This window comes from Stegostoma tigrinum, chromosome 44 (genome assembly GCF_030684315.1).
Source record: "Stegostoma tigrinum isolate sSteTig4 chromosome 44, sSteTig4.hap1, whole genome shotgun sequence".
Lineage (NCBI taxonomy): Eukaryota > Metazoa > Chordata > Chondrichthyes > Orectolobiformes > Stegostomatidae > Stegostoma > Stegostoma tigrinum.
The window spans coordinates 11,322,838-11,340,020 of record NC_081397.1 but is presented as its reverse complement, the minus strand read 5'-3'; the positions used below and the strand labels follow the sequence as shown (position 1 = coordinate 11,340,020).

Below are 17,183 nucleotides of genomic sequence, written 5' to 3'. Positions count from 1 at the left end.
TAAAGCATTTTAAAAGCTAATATGGTGTAATACAGTGTAACGTATAAAGTTACACAAACTCAATTTAGCGGCATTTCTATCTTTCACCGAGGTTATAATTAGTCCCAAGATAATTTGGCATTGCTTCCTGCAACAGGCAGATGGAAAGTAAATTAAAACTTTCACAGTTGTCCCAGAATCAAAACTGAACGAAATATCATTCCTGTAACGGTTAATGAAATAACAATATAGCAAGAAATGCTAACTCCAGCCCCCAACTGGATCTGTAAATAAAACTATTCTCCACAATGCAGTGAACACAATTTTCGGCAAAAGAACTGCGGTCTTGAGCTTCATGTTCGAAGCAGATAAAAACAGGGACTTTTTTTCAAAGCAGTTGTGATACAATTAAACGCCCATGATCCGGCCTTTCTGAACAAGACAACACGGTTTGTTCCATTTCTACGTCAGTTTCTATTCCCCCAGCTGAATGAGACAAAATCATTTCTTGAGGATTGTGTGAAGAGGGGTTTCAGAGCCTGTGTTTGACTCTTTCCCTGCATGTGTGAAAAGCAGACTGACATGATCTGACAAAGCACGAGAGCCGATGGTCGATGTGAGCAGGACCTCACACTCACTTATTGTCGAGTATGGAAGAGGGGCTGAGTGTAAATCCGGTAGGTAAATACGGAACGGTTATTACATAAATTAGTGTCTAATTTATTCCTGCACTCGGAGCTAGGACAGGGATCATTTGATCCGGGCTCAGCTCTCTCCTGAAAGATGTGGTGGCTCTGAGAAGAGCCTTTGGGTTCAGGTCGTTCCACGTTGCATGGACTGCTTCATTTCTTTGCTGCTTTCTTGGTCACTTTCGCTTTGGGCTTGGCCTTCGGTTTCCTCGATTTCGGGGCCGGCTTTGCAGCCTTGGGGCTCTTGGTCTTTATCACCTTCTTCACGGGAGTCTTTTTCTTCGGCGCTGCTTTCTTCGCCGCTTTCTTTGGCGTTGCTGCCTTCTTGCCGCCCGCTTTCTTGCCTGTTGCTTTCTTGGCTGGGGATTTCTTCGCTGCCACCTTCTTGGCCGTTGTTTTCTTCACGGCTGCTGCTGGTCTCGCCTTCTTTCCCACTTTTGCCGTGACTGGATTCTTTGCGAGTTTGAAGGAGCCGGAGACGCCCTGGCCCTTCACCAGAACCAGGGAGCCTTTCGCCAGGCACCTCTTGGTAGCCATCCTGATCTGTGCATTTTGCTTCTCCACATTGACCCCGCTTCTCTGCAGCGCCTTCTTTATAGCGACCAGAGACGTTCCCTTCCGATCGCTGTTCTCCCCGACAATCTTCACAATCCGCTCGCCCAACCCGGGACCGGCTGGTTTCTTCCTGGGAGCCGCCGCCTTCTTCTTCTTGGGAGCCTTGGGTTTGGTGCTGGCGGAGGCTGGAGGAGCCGTTTCGGCGGCTGCACTGTCGCTCATGTCGGCAACTCTGCGCTGAATCTCTCTCTGTCAGACTGAACTGGGTCAGCAATGAAGCTGCTGGTGGCGGCACTGAGCAACTTAAAGGCAGCGAGCGGACGGCGCGGAGACAACCTGCCCTCAGCTCCCTGCTCCTGCTGCCTGTCTGTGTTTCTCTCTCGGCAGAAACTCTCCAATTCCTCTGCAATTCCGCATCTCCAGAGAGCCAGGCTCGATCGTTCCTGACCCTGACACGGGAAGGTTTGCGGCCGAAGCGTTTTCACTCGAATTGACGGCTCCGTTGTCGAGTGAAACGCATTTTGCTGCTGCACTGATCGCTCTCTCTGAGCTGAGCGCTGGCATTATCATCACTTTTGGGCTGAAATCTAGAAAGCAACAAACACGTTGCCTTGAATTCTAGCTTTGGGATTTAGTGAGGGAGCAGGGGGATAAGTTGAATCGAAAATCTTTTTAATTTGCTCAAGACAGACTGGGAAATCTCATGATATGAGCGGACACACAAACACAGTTACGTTAAACTCTCCCGACCGCCCTTTACCTACAGTCTCTCTGGCACAATATTCACATCCATACAGTCGCAGGCCAGAAATATCGCGAAATATAAATGTGGGCGGATATAATTTATTTTCCTTTCAGCCTTTGCTCCGATACCCAGGGAGTTCGTTGTAGTTTTTTTCTCTCTCCTCAGTCACTGTTAAACTCTCTGAGGACGGAGCGCCGGAGATTCGCTCTTCTCCTGATTCAGCTGCAAGAGCCAATCATCTGGTTTGAAGTTACATTGATCGCCCAGGTCAGTATTTTTCTGGGAATAAACAGGCAGAGAAACACAAATAATAGCAACTGAAACTAACCAATCAGCCCTTCAAACCTCTCTTCCCACTCCTCATGAAAATGGCAGGTCATCCAACTCAATAGCTTGTGTCCGTTTCTCTCTCATATCGAATCATTCAGCATATCCTTCAGTCCAACCATAACATGCCGAATTTAATGCCGAACTGAACTAGTTCCACCCACCTGACCCTGGCCTGTTTCCTTTCAAACCTGTTATGTTCACGTACTAATCCAAATGCCGTTTTAATGTTGTAATTGTTGCCACATCGACCATTTCGTCAGGAAGTTCATTCGACTTGCATCAGGCTCTGTGATAATAAAACCCTCGCGTATTTTTTTTTTGATCTTTCTCCTGTCAGTTTAAAAATGTTCATGCCGCTCTTCAATTCCCCCCTTCCCAGGCAAAGGACAGCTACCATTGGGTCTAGGCCCGAAATGTCAGCTTTTGTGCTCCTCAGAGGCTGCTTGGCCTGCTGTGTTCATTTAGCTCAACACTTTGTTTTCTTGGATTCTCCAGCATCTGCAGTTCTCATTATTTTATGAACTTCTATAAGCTGACTTTCAACATGCCACACTCGAGTGAAAAAAAAGACTCCCAGCCTATCCATCCTTTCCTTATAACTCGAACCTTACATACTCGAAATACTGGTGAACCTAATCTGAACCGTCTCCACCTTAATCCTGTCCTTCCTCGAACTGGCCGACCAGAACTGTTGGCAGTATTTCAGAAGTGGCCTCACCCAATGCCCTGTGTAAGTCAATGTGAATGCCACCTCCTAAACACAAAGGACTGAGCAGCGAAGGAAAGCGTGCCAAACACCTTCTTAACCATCCTGTTGAGGTGTGATGCAGACTGAAAAGAATTCTAGGTCCTTCTCTTCTACAACACTACCCATTAATTGTACAGGGCCTACCCTTGATTGTTGCACCAAAATGCAACACCTCACAGTTATCCAGTTGAACTCCATTTTGCAGCCCAACCGATTGGGTTACGATCCCTTTGTAATCTCAGAAAACCTTCTCCATTCACTCTGATAATAACTTTGCGAGCATTCACAAACATGCTTACCATGCCTTCTATATTCTGATCCACATCATTTTTATAAATGACAAACAAAAACAGAGCCAGTACAAATCCCTGTGGAAACCACTGGTGACAGGCCCCCAGACTGAAAACAAAACAGCCCTCCACTTTCACTCTCTCTCTATTGCCATTAAGCCAATTATACCTTGATTCTATTTCTTCACAATTGCTGCACACAATAACATTTTGAAATCATATAGTGTGTCGGATGGAGCTGATTTCTGCGGTCGAGAATTCCAGAGGCATACCGTTCTCTGAATGAAGAAAGCTCTCACTTTCTCAGCCCTAAATGTCCTATCCTATTTCCGAAACATGTAATTCCTACCATCAGGAATATTTTTCCAGCATTTATATTGTTTAAGTCTGCCAGTGGCTTACAGGTTTTTACGAAAATCCCTCATTTTTCTGAACTTTAGCACAGAAGTTCACAAACAATTCAATCTCTCCTTCCATCCCAGCAATCTGCCCACTAAAACTACCTTTATAGTAACACCATTCTTCCTCAGATAAGGAGGCCACACCTGCTGTCAGTATTCGAGATGTTGTCTCACAGATACCCTGTTAAATTGCCACAATTTCTACTTTTGTCCTGTACTCTAATTACCTCTCCATGAAGGAAAACATACCAGTTACCTTCCTCACTGTCTGCTACACCTACATGCTTAATTTCAGTGATTGGTTTGTGAGGACACCCAGATCTCATTGCAAATTCCACTGTGTCCAACTATCGACGTCCAGAAAATAAAGTGCCTTCCTTTTATTTTGCTACCAACGTGTATAACCTTATATTATACAGTGCATTCCTGGGTCAAATTGAGGACACATTGATGGGAGGGGGAGTTGAACTGGTTTGCGACTGGGAGGTGCGGTTATTTACTGCGAGCGTAGGTGTTCTGCAAAGCAGTCTGTAAGCCTCCACTTGGTTTCCCCAATGCACAGAAAGCCACACCATGTACAGCGGATGCAGTATAACACATTGGCAGATGTGCAGGTGACTATCTGCTTGATATGGAAAGTCATCTTGGGGCCTGGGATGGGGGTGAAGGAGGTGGTGTGGGGGCAGGTGTAGCACTTCCTGTGGTTGCAAGGGAAAGTGCCGGGTGTGGTGGGGTTGTAGGGGAGTGTTGAGTGGATGAGGCAGTCGCGGAGAGAGTGGTCTCTCCGGAAGGCAGGCAAGGGTGGGGATGGAAAAATATCTTTGGTGGTGGGGTCGGATTGTAGATGGCAGAAGTGTCGGAGGATGATGTGTTGTTTCTGGAGGTTGGTGGGGTGGTATGTGAGAACGAGGGGGATTCTCTTGGGGCAGTTATTGAGAGGGTGGGGTGTGAGGGATGAGGTACAGGAAATGCGGGAGACATGGCCGAGGGTGTTCTTGACCACTGTCGGGGGAGGGGGGGTGGAATGTTGCGGCCCTTGAAGAACGAGGACATCTGGGTTGTGCAGGAGTGGAATGCCTCATCCTGGGAGCAGATGCGGCAGAGGTGACAGAATTGGGAATAGGGGATGGAATTTTTGCAGGAAGGTGGTTGGGAGGAGGTGTATTCCTGGTAGCTGTGGGAGTCGGTGGGCTTGAAATGGGCATTGGTTTATAGGTCAGAGATAATGGGAACTGCAGATGCTGGAGAATCCAAGACAACAAAATGTGAGGCTGGATGAACACAGGAGGCCAAGCAGCATCTCAGGAGCACAAAAGCTGACGTTTTGGGCCTAGACCCTTCATCAGAGAGCTCTCTGATGAAGGGTCTAGGCCCGAAACATCAGCTTTTGTGCTCCTGAGATGCTGCTTGGCCTGCTGTGTTCATCCAGCCTCACATTTTGTTGTATTGGTTTATAGGTGGTCGCCTGAGATCGTGACAGAAAGGTCCAGGAAGGTAAGGGATGTGTTAGAGATGGTCCAGGTGAACTTGAGGTTGGGGTGGGAGGTTTTGATGAAATGGATGAACTGTTCGAGCTCCTCTTGGGAGCATGAGGCAGCACCATTACATTCATCAATGTAACTGAGGAAGAGGTGGGGTTTGGGGCCAGTGTAGGTGCGGAAGAGGGACTGTTCCACATTACCTACAAAGAGACAGGCGTAGCTTGGGCCCATTCCTCAGACGACATGTCCACCCTGGGCGTCCTGCAGTACCCTTAGTTTGCAGGAAAAACAACTCGTATTCCGCTGGGGAACCCTGCAGCCCAATGGGATCAATGTGGATTTCACAAGCTTTAAAATCTCTCCTCCCCACACTGCGTCCCAAAACCAGCCCAGCTCGTCCCAGCCTGCTTAACCTGTTCTTCCTCTCACCTCTCCCCTCCTCCCACCTCAAGCCGCACCTCCATTTCCACCCTGCTAACCTCATCTTGCCCCCTTGACCTCCGGGCTGACCGATCCCCTCCCTAACTCCCCATCCATACTTTCCTCTCCACCTATCTTCTCCTCTATCCATCATCAGTCCACCTCCCCTCTCTCCCCATTTATTTCAGAATCCTCTGCCCATCCCCCTTTTCTAATGAAGGGTCTAGGCCCGAAACGTCAGCTTTTGTGCTCCTCAGATGCTGCTTTGCCTGCTGTAGTCATCCAGCTCGACACTGTGTTATCATAAGATTAGACATGATGTTTTGAATTAGGGAGCACATCTAACGGGCCCAATGGCCGGCAGCTACTCCACTTGCCCATCAGATTGTGAGAGAGCCGCAGGGAGGCAGTTACTAACATGGTCCGGGAAACGATCGAAGTTCATCGTTCAGCTTCTGTTTCACGCTCTTGTTTTTGCGAATTGGAATTGAATCGTGGGAAAGAAAAGTCATTACATACAAACGTTCTCTGCTCTTTCCCCCACAGCCCTCAGTTGCTTTGCTGAAACTGGGAGAAAAGTGAATTGGGGAAATGATCAATTGATATTTGTTTCTGGGAATTATTCGGAAAAGTAGCGCATGCGCGATTTCCCCCACCCCCTCGAAAAAGAGCATTTGTTTGTTTAGAGGAGCGCATGCGTAAGGCCTTCCCCCAGCGCTGCCATTGAGGAGCATTGACTCAGTGAGCAGAAGAGGTTTGTTTGAAACAGGCCGCAATGGAGAGACCAGCGCCCAGGGAAGCGAGGGAACAGCAGGGTCCTTCCAGCAGCGCATCGAGATGTGAGTCTGGGACACAGAGGGGGCTCCGAGACCGGCATTGATTCGGGCTCAGTTCAGGGAGAACCGGGGGCTGTCGGTAAGAGGTGGAGCGGAGCAGGAACTGGTCCCGGAACTTGGAGTGAGCGGCCTGGGGGCGGGGAGAGAGAGGCCTTTCTCGGGCTGTGTGTGGGCCTGCTGAGGGAGACACAGCGGCAAGAAGCTGCTGCTGGGGGTCAGTTTCGCAGCTTTTAGTCTTCTAAACACTGATGGAAATTCATTGTTTGGCTGCTGTTGCATGCTTTGTTAACATTGTGCAGTCTAAGTCGAAACACAGATAAGACTATGGAACTAGAAGAACCCTGCAAAGGACATTGATTTGAGTCAATGTATTCTACAGTTAGTGCTTTGGGATTTGGTAACGGCGCAGATATCGCAGTGGCTTTGGGTAGCACCTTACGTCGAGCTGTCCAATTATCGTTCCACTTCTGGATTTTGCTCAATTGGTATCGAAGCATATATATTTAAAACAGAAATTATCCTTAGACAAGGAGCAGCTCAAGGTTAAAATGGAATCAGAGCTGTGTTTGAATTGATGACTTTAAAGTCAAGGCAGAAGTCTCATGACACTGTCATCATCCGACAGGTTATTTTAAAATGATAGGCATTTGGAGCACTGCTCCTCATCAGAAGAAGTTAAAGAAAAGAATCATCCTAATAATTACTAACTGAACATTACATTAATCTTTTTGACATTGTAAAACTTAGTTGATGTTGATTTACAGGAGTAAACTCTTCTGTCTTCCCCCAGGAAAATACTTGCAGGAACAAGACAATGTAATACTTGGCCAATACAAAGCTAAGGGTAACCAGCTGCTTCTAACAAACAACAGGTATGTTACCTTGTCCGAGCAGAGAACATCCTTTCCACAGGCACAGAACAAATTGAGTCAGAGATACATTAAACTCAATTTCTGGTGACATGCTTTCAAGACAACAGTCAAACACAACCAACAAAATACAAATAGTTCTTTCTCTCCCTCTGTTTTCTCAACACACACCACCCCATTTCAAAAAAATTCATCATTTGTAGCCTATTGGCATTTACAACATTTTTGAAAATGAATAGACTGAATTTTCATCTGAAATAGACACAAAAGAACTGCAGTAAATCTGCATTTAGTAACTATGTTTTCAAAGTTACTGTCAAGGTGAAGAAATAGTTCATGCTGCTACATAGTTACACCAACCATACATCTAGCAGATAATGAGGACAGATATGGAGGAAAACATTCACATTATTATCAGTAACTGAGCAGGACAGCATTAATCTTTTGTCAAATAGATGTCCCAGGCACAGCCAGAACAATTAAATAATGTGCCTTCAAAATGCACATCCTGTCCCAAAGCCTAACGTAGAATGCCAGCAGAGTGTATGCACACACTTTCTGGCACACACTCACTCCACTGAGTTGTAAATATATACACTATCCCCATCACATGTGTTACACCATCTAACAACCATGAAGTTCATGTATATTGCAAACCTCAGAATGTGTAATATTGAAGATGATTTCCACTCACGGATTTCAGGTCAGAGAGGTAGCCTTTCATGATAAGAGACAAACAGAACATGAGCTAAATACTTCAATCCTCATGTGTACATGCACTCCCGTGTTCATAATGTGAATATCACTCATTCATTATATTGGGGGGAAAAAAAATTGGACAAATTTTGTGGAGTTCAGTTCAGGCAAATGTGAGGTGATGCATTTTGGAAGATCCAATTCAAAAGTGTACTATACGGAAAATGGACAAGCCCTGGCAAAAATTGATGCTCAGAGATCTGGGTGTTCAGGTCCATTGTACCCGAAGGTGGCAACACAGTTCGATAGAATGGCCAAGAAGACATGTTACATTCTTTGCTTCATCAGATGGGTCGTTTAGTGCAAGAGTTGGCAGGTCATGTTACAGTTGTATCGGACTTTGGTTTGTACACACTTAGAATACTGTGTACAGTTCAGGTCGCCACATTACCAAAAGGATCTTGATGCTTTGGAGAAGGTGCAGAGGAAGTCAACAAAGATGTTGCCCGGTATGGAGGGTGCTAGCTCTGAATAGAGTTTGAGTACATGAGGATTAGTTACATTAGAAAGATGGAGGTTGGGGGGGGGGGACTTGATTGAGGCCGACAGAGTCATGAGATGCAACAACAGGGTGGATAGCAAGAAGCTTTTTCCTCGAGTGTGGAACTCTATGACTAGGGGTAATGATTTCAAGGTGAAGGGGGAAAAAGTGTAAGGATGATATGCATGGAAAATTCTTTACACCGAGGGCGGTGGGTGCTTGTAAAACTTTGCCAGCGGAGGTGGTAGAGATGTGCATGATAGTGTCATTTTAAGATGTATCTAGACAGATACATGACTGGACTGGGAGCAGAGGGATACAGATCCTTGGAAAATAGGTGACAGGTTTAGGTAGAGGATATGGATCGGCGCAGGCTTGGAGGGCCGAAGGGCCTGTTCCTCTGCTGGAATTTTTTTTTTGTTCATTGACACACTTGAATACCCAAGAAGTAGTCCAAGAAATATATCGAACAAGAGATTAATTTCAACTCTCTACGTGTTACCAGCTCATCGACTTAGAGGGAATTAAAGTATCATTTCCTTTTGTACAAACTGGAGAAATTGCATATCAGAGATAATGGGAACTGCAGATGCTGGAGAATTCCAAGATAATAAAATGTGAGGCTGGATGAACACAGCAGGCCAAGCAGCATCTCAGGAGCACAAAAGCTGACGTTTCGGGCCTAGACCCTTCAGGACAGGTTTCAGATTGAAATTGATATTGACATTGCATTTGTTTGCATAAAACTACAAACTGAATAGTGAAAACCATCTGAAACACTTCTAGTGAATATAAACTTTGCTATTTAAATAGACCAGAAGGAAATCAAATATTGACCTGAAATGATACAAAAAATAACCTACATTCAAGCAGATAACCTGGTTGTTGACTATACAATTAAGAATGTCTCGTACAGTCAGCTTGCAACAACAAATGAACATTAAACTCTAAATGTATCCAGGGGAGACAGACCAAGCCAGAATAAGACGTAAGCCCTACCCTAGAAATTATACAGGGAGAGAATGTTAAATGCATTCACACATTCACAAACCAGATAGCTTCAGGCATAGCCTAATAACTCATCTGTCAGATTTACAGGACAGGATTTGACAGGGCCAAATGGGTAAATACACTCGCACAGCCATAGAGAAGAAGCTGACAGGCACATATTGATAACAGTACACTCATTCACACATCAGAAAGTGACAGGGACAGTAAGATAATTACACACACATTCAGACTGCAAAAACTGACAGGTACAGGCTGATAAATACATCCACACATGACAGGAAAGCAAAAGCATAAGCATATGTCGATTGATAACTACATTTGCATATTCACAGAAGATTTTGACTAGGACATATTTGTAACACTTTCGCATTCATGAAAGAGGAATTGATGGATATAGATTGATAACTAAACTCTCATATTTCACAGCAGAAACTGAGAGGGACAGTTTGATGGTTACGCTCATATCTTCACGTGACAGCTACCAACAAGTACGGATCAATGATTATCACACACACACATATTCATAGATGTCTGCAGCACAGCAAACAGACCTTTCTCATTGAACCTGCACTGTTTAGAAACAAAAAGCCGACAATTCTACATCAATTCAGCCAGTATTCAAATTCCATAAATGTGTCATGTTGGCAGATGAAGTATCATCCTCACCTTTATCAGTTGTCAATTTCTTCACCTGGCATGATTAGAATATTTTTTATTCTATCGTAAGCAAGAGGACTTTATAATCATAGACCTTTTGTTTTCAAGTTAGCTGAAATTTTGTTCAAGTAGCCCTGTGTTCCTCTTGACAATCCATCTGAATTTTTACATCAAACACAAGGAAGCTTCATGCCATTTTTTTCAAACAAGCAACATAACAACATAACCGTCCTCATTTATATTTTGCAAAGAGGGTTCAACAGTGTTTATTCTTGAGTAAATTCAGTTTGACGGCTCCAGTTTTAGCCACTGCATGACAGAAAACAAAAGTTCAACACCGAGCATGTTAATGTCTGTGCCATAAAACAAAATCGAAGTCAGAAAGCTAATTTTCTTTCCTGCACAAGCAACATTGTGGTCAGTCAGCCGCAATGCAGTTCACTTGTTCATTGCACTTCCTCTTTGGCAATAACAAACTAAAGTAACATCTTTAGTTTAGCAGCATTCCAAGACTTGTGCCACTATGCAATGTTGAATGATATTAATATCATCCTGAAAATATCCTTTGATATCACAACAGTGATTAGTCTCTGCAATGTATCCTTGATAAAGGTCCATTGCTTTTCTGTCCTCAATTGTGAGGAAAAGCACAGACGCATTTCAGTCGCAATGTCTTGCATTTTCACTTGCTTATAAATGTTGTAGGCACAAACAACCGAAGAACATAGGCTGTTTCCCATTTGCGAAAGGAGAGATGAACTGAAAACTCTGTCCTCTGCCATGGTGGTAATTGGCTGCCCACTTTCCAAGAAATACGAAATCTGCTCAGTAACGCAATACAGGAAGATGGAAATAGGATCAATTGAGTGTATCTGTCCGTCTTGTTTCATAACAGCAGCTCTTGTGCCAATACACGGTGGGTACAGAATAACTTACAAAGCATAGAGATGCTGCCAGGTTAGTAGATACCCAGGCAAAAACAAAATAAAATGCCATTTCTCTTAAATATCACATGGGTGGGAGAGCTCCTCTTTCATTAAGCATTAATAGGACAGGGTAAGAGTGAAGTACTTCAATCCTGGTATGTGAATGCTCTCCTTTAGGATTAAGTATGAGGTATCAGCTTGGCATAAAGTAAGTTAGTCATGTTCACTACATTAGAAAATACTGAAGCTCTTGCATGATCAATGATGAATTCTACTGAAACAGCTCAAGAAGTAAATTGAAATCCAGATTAAATATGCCTCCAAATATCGCACCATGTCTTAGATTTGGACATGTAACTAATGTATCAATTTCCTTTGAAACTGAAGGAAATATATAGTAGGCCAAGTTTAAAATGAAATAAACATTACAATGTAATTTGCCTTCAAAGAGGTACAAATTAAAAAGCAGCTCTCATCTCGTACACAAGTACTGTATAAAGGTGTTATTAAATGGACCAACGAAGAAAGCAAATAGGGTCGTGAACAGATACAGATGCAAACAGATAACTGGAGATTATTGGCAATAGATTGAAGAAATGTTCGTATAATGATCTTGTTACAGGAGGAATAAATTTGAAATACACAATCAGATGAGTGACTGCCCAATCCAGAACCAAACTTGCTATCATAACCTGTACAGAGACTCAATATTTATGGACTTTAACCAAACAGCATCTACAGAGTCAGAGACTGACAAAGGTATTAAAACAGTTTCATTTACGTGATCTGATTCATAGGGCATTGGGTAAAATCTCATTCATGTTGAGCAGCAGAGATTTGAACAACACAAGGATGGCAGCAGTTCCGACAAGTAACATGTTCAATGCAACATTACCCATGTAAACATTACCCATTCGTTATCCATGTGAAATATGATGGCAAAGCATGAGGAACACATTGACACACAATGCCAGAGACTGAATTGATCCCATGGTGACCGTCAGCCTGCTGCTGATGAAGCTAACAATAACCACACTTGCAATCTCAGTGGGAGACTCACTATTTCAGAGAATTCTCACACTCTCTTTATGATTAATGTGTTATAAATTAGTGCTGTGATGATTTTATAATACACCTCACCAAGGGTATCAGATCACACATGCTGAGCTAGAAACACAAACAGACATTTAAAGGACAGTGTGACTTAGACCAATACCTATCTTTAATTCAGATTGGCAGCTCATCAGAAAACTCTCTCTCATACAACAAACAGATGCTGAAAGGAAAGGAATGAAATTGATGCCTGTGGTCATCAGGGACTGTTGGACCAAAGGTCTGTTTCGCAGCTGTATGACTCTTTGACAATATTACTACGCTCAAATTCACAAAGCAGAAACCGATCGGAAGAAACTTGCAGTCCCACTCCCAAGCCTCATGTGGCAAACGAGGCACTCGTATTCACAGAGCGGAATCTGACAGGGGGAAATAATAATTATATTTCCATATTCACATCACAGAAACTGACTGGAAAAGGTTTTCAATTGCACTTCAACATTCACACAGCAGGTAATGACAGGGACAGATTGATCACAATGCCCATATATGCACATAGCCAAGAATGATCGGTAGAAATAGATAACTGTATTCTTGTATTCGCGTCGAGGAAACTGAGTTATAAATTCATAACTACATTTATATATTCACATCACAGAAACTGATAGTTGCAGATGAATAACTACATTCTCAGGTTCCCAGAGCAGACATGGACAGATACGGATTGAAATTTGCACTCAAATGTTCACGTTGCATGTTCACACATCATTATCAACAGATTAATAAGAAAACTCACATCTAAATAGCAGAAACAGATACTGATTGCTGTGTGAAGATGCAGTTGTATTTTTCAATCAGTCCCTGCCTGTTTTCACAATGTGGATATGTGAATTTAGTTATCAATCGATACCTGTCAGTGACTGCCACGTGAATGTGAGGGTAGTGTAATGCATCTTAACTGCATGGATTTTACTAAGACATTTGATAAAGTACCATGCAGCAGATGAATCAGAAATAGCAAGGCTTATGGGATACAGAGCAACATTGGCTCAGCAACAGGAGGTTTCAAGTGGTGTTTCGCACAGCTCGGTGTTGGGACCACTGCTGTTTGTTTTATGTGGTAACAACTTGGACTTGAACATGTGGGTTACGATTGGGAAATTTTCAGCCAACACAAAAATTTAACAGTGTACTGGTAGTGCAGAGGATAGCTGTCAGCTCCAAAAGGATAGAGAAGGTTTAGTGGAAGGGGCAGATGAGTGGCACATGGAGTTCAACTCTGATAAATGTGAGGTAATGCATTCCAAGAGGTGAAAGGACATGAAATGGGAATACATGAGGTGGTGTGGAAATTGTAGATAAAGTGAGTGGTCTTGGTGTGCAAGTGTACTGGAGTGTGACAATAGCTGTATAGGTGGATAAGGTTGTTAAACTAGGTATATAGAATGCTGTCCTTCTTTGACAGAGGTATGAAGCACACAAGTAGGGCCAGAACGATGAAACTATAGAAGACACTGGTGAGTGATCATGAGATGCTGGAGAATCCAAGATAATAAAATGTGAGGCTGAATGAACACAGCAGGCCCAGCAGCATCCCAGGAGCACAAAAGCTGACATTTCGGGCCTAGACCCTTCATCAGAGAGCTCTCTGATGAAGGGTCTAGGCCCGAAACGTCAGCTTTTGTGCTCCTGGGATGCTGCTGGGCCTGCTGTGTTCATCCAGGCTCACATTTTATTATCTAAGACACTGGTGAGGCTGGAACTGATGTATTGTGCGCTGCTGTGGTCACCACATTACAGCAAGATGTTATTGCTCTGGATATATTGCAGAGAAGATTTACTGGAATGTTGCCAGGGCTGGAGAGTGGTAGCTATGAGGAATAATTATAGAGGTTGGAGCTGTATTATTTTGAACAGTGAAAGCTGCGAGTGCCATGTTTGAGGCAATTGGGATGGGCAGAGATAGAGTCGACAGGGGGAATCTGTTTCCCTTGGCATAGAGTTTAAAACCATCGGGAGTTGATTAAGTGAAGTGGCAAGAGGATGAGAAATGATGGGAGAAAAACCATTTTTATGAGAGGGTGCTTATCTCAAATATGCTACCTGAGTTGCTGATAGCAGAGATTCTCAACTCTTGTAAGAACATAGCTGGACCTCCACATTAACTCTGTAAGCTGCAGGGCTATGGGATGTATGCAAGAAGATCGGATTCTGAAGGCCATTTTGGGGTGTTTGGGTCAGCATGGATATGATGAGCCAAATGGCCATCTTCTGTGCTGTATAATTTAAATTGATCAATAGTTCCTTGTCATTCTGTCCCTGCCATTCTCTGCTGTGTAATACATGAGTAATTACCAAAGACTTAGAGGGACACATTGATAACTACAGTCACACATTCACCAAGTAGGAACTAACATGAATAGATCAATAACTAAACTCATATCCACTGACAAGCTTCCACTGGGGAGTTCCAGTCATGGAGCTGTACAGGTATCATTTACTTTGAGGACCTCGTTCAAATGGTGTTGAAGTTTTTAGAAATGATCAGACAAGGAGCAGCTCAGGGCTAGATTGGACCAAGACCCATAGTTATGTCAGAATTCCTAGTGATATTAAAATATCCAAATGATTATTAACTAAATGTTGTGTTGATCAGTTAAACATTGTCAAACCCAACTGATGCTGGTTTACACGAACTATCTCTTCTGTCCTCCTGCAGAAAAACACTTGAAGGACCAAGACAAAGTAAGATTTCTTCAGTACAACGGCAAGTGTGACCAGATCCTTCTGACAAACAGCAGGTATGTTCCCACTGTCAGAGCAGAGAACATCCTTTCCACAGTCACAGAGCAGATTGAGTCAGACACACAGTGAGCTTAATTTCCAACAGATATGTTCAAACAAACAGTAAAACAACGTTGAGGAAATGAAACTTTATTTTTCTTATCTCTCCATTCCAAATGCACAGTTCCAACAAATTTCAGAATTCATCACCCATTGACTTTTACACCATTTTGAAGATGGATAGACTGAAATTATACACTCAGTATCTGAATGAAATCCACATAAAATTACTCTCATAGCAACTATCACATAATGAATCACACCTCCACCGATAATATTCCTGGCTGCTGACAATTAAGCCAGTTTTACAAGTAGAAAATGACCGGTATGGATTGATACCTAACCTCACTGATTTGTATTGCAAATGCTTACAAAAAAAATGATGACGAGACTCACATTGACATTGCAGAAACGGACAGCTAAAGATTAATAAAGATATTCACACATTCACATCATAGCAACTGGTATGCACACGTTCGTAAACAACACTCACATTCACATAGCAAACTGACAGCAACTGAACGGTAGCTACTTTCACATATCCACACAGCAGAAACTGGCAGCTACATATTGATGACAACTCCCAATTTCATAGACCACAAAGTGACAGGTACAGATTTGTAACTGCAATCACATATCCACAGATTAAAAAAAAACTGACTGTTACAGTTTGATGACTATACTCAAATATTCACAACGTATATTCCCACAGGTACACATTGATAACTTTACTGGCAAATTTTGAGGTACTGACTGGTACAGGTGCTCGACATGCACATATCCATACGTAAGAAATTGATAGGAACTGATTGACGATAACCTTAGAGATAGCAAGAGCTGCAGATGCTGGAGTCAGCCTTCCCAGTTTTACAAAGCATTAGCTGACAGGTACGGTTTGGTAACTACTCTCATATTCACAGAGTAGAAGCCGACAGGCTGTTATTGATAGCTGCACACATGGTCACCAAGCAGAAACTCAGAGATTGATAACAGTGACATTGAAATTGCAGAAACTGGCAGCTCCCCATTGATAACTGCTGTCACACTTGCATTGCAGGAACCGTTGGGGTCAGATTAATAACCATGCTGTTGTTGAATTGCTTGACAAGCTTGTTGTTGCTAGTTTACAGACATTTTGTCACCATACGACATAATACCTTCAGTGCACCTCTGGTGATGCATTGCTGTTGTGTCCTGCTGGCTGTTTATGTGCCGCAGTTTGCTGGGGTGGCTGACATCACTGCCGGATTTGTTTCTCAGTGGTTGGTATATGGGATCCTGCTCTATGCATTTGTTAATGGCATTCCAGTTTGAATATCAGGCCTCCAGGAATTCTCATGCATGTCTTTGGTTGACTTGTCCTCAGATGACTACGTTGTCCCAGTCAAATCGGTGTCCCACTTCGTCCATGTGTATTGAGATGAGTGATAGTTGGCCATGTCTCTTGGTAACTAGATGGTGTTTATGAATTGTGATGTCTAGCCTCCCACCAGTTTGGCCTTTGTAATGTTTTTGGCATCTGTCCACGATATCTCGCAAATAACGTTGGTTCTGTCAGTTGTGGTTTTTGGATCGGGGTAATATGGTGGTCATTTCTGATATGTTTTTCATGTATGGTGGGGAGACCAGTGTCTCTGGAAGCGTTGTGTTATCCATTTGTCGTCTGTTGTGCAGGTGTTGAAGGACTACGCTTTTCAGGTAACCCCGTCATTTCTGTCGACACTGTATCAGTGTTCTTACACAGAACATTACTGCACAGTACAGGCCCATCAGCCCTCGATATTGTGCCGACCTGTCATACCGATCTGAAGCCCATCTAACCTACACTATTCCATGCACGTCCATATGCTTATCCAATGATGACTTAAATGTACCTAAAGTTGGCGAATCTACTACCGTTGCAGGCAAAGCGTTCCATTCCCTTACCACTCTCTGAGTAAAGAAACTACCTCTGACATCTGTCCTGTATCTTTCACCCCTCAATTTAAAACTATGCCCCCTCATGCTCGCTGTCACCATCCTAGGAAAACGGCTGTCCCTATCCACTCTATCTAACCCTCTGATTATTTTATATGTTTCAATTAAGTCACCTCTCAACCTTCTTCTCTCTAA

The 17,183-nt window shown here is 43.4% G+C and overlaps 2 protein-coding genes across 7 annotated transcripts in view; one reads left to right on the top strand and one right to left on the bottom strand.

Annotated features, from left to right (window-relative positions):
- Positions 1–794: 794 nt before the first annotated feature.
- LOC132207138 (histone H1-like) lies at positions 795–1,445 on the bottom strand. Its single transcript, XM_059642314.1, has one exon. It carries the CDS (start codon positions 1,443–1,445, stop codon positions 822–824), a length of 624 nt encoding a protein of 207 aa, XP_059498297.1. The 3' UTR covers positions 795–821.
- Positions 1,446–6,332: 4,887 nt separating this feature from the next.
- Positions 6,333–17,183, top strand: part of LOC125450023 (late histone H2B.L4-like) — a 67,654-nt gene continuing 56,803 nt past the window's right edge. For 4 of the 6 annotated variants that reach the window (XR_009443267.1, XR_009443268.1, XR_009443269.1 and 1 more), the window contains exons 1-3: positions 6,333–6,477; positions 7,265–7,346; positions 14,947–15,028. The gene's annotated coding sequence lies outside the window, so the exon portion shown is untranslated. Of the gene's footprint in view, positions 6,478–7,264; positions 7,347–11,796; positions 11,934–12,402; positions 12,508–14,946; positions 16,099–17,183 lie in introns of those variants that run through there. The other 2 variants (XR_009443271.1, XR_009443273.1) reach the window with 2 other exon arrangements.

What these genes read in the sequence shown, in the direction of transcription:
- LOC132207138 (XM_059642314.1), bottom strand. Translation starts at nt 1,445, where the DNA reads ATGAGCGACAGTGCAGCCGCCGAAACGGCTCCTCCAGCCTCCGCCAGC.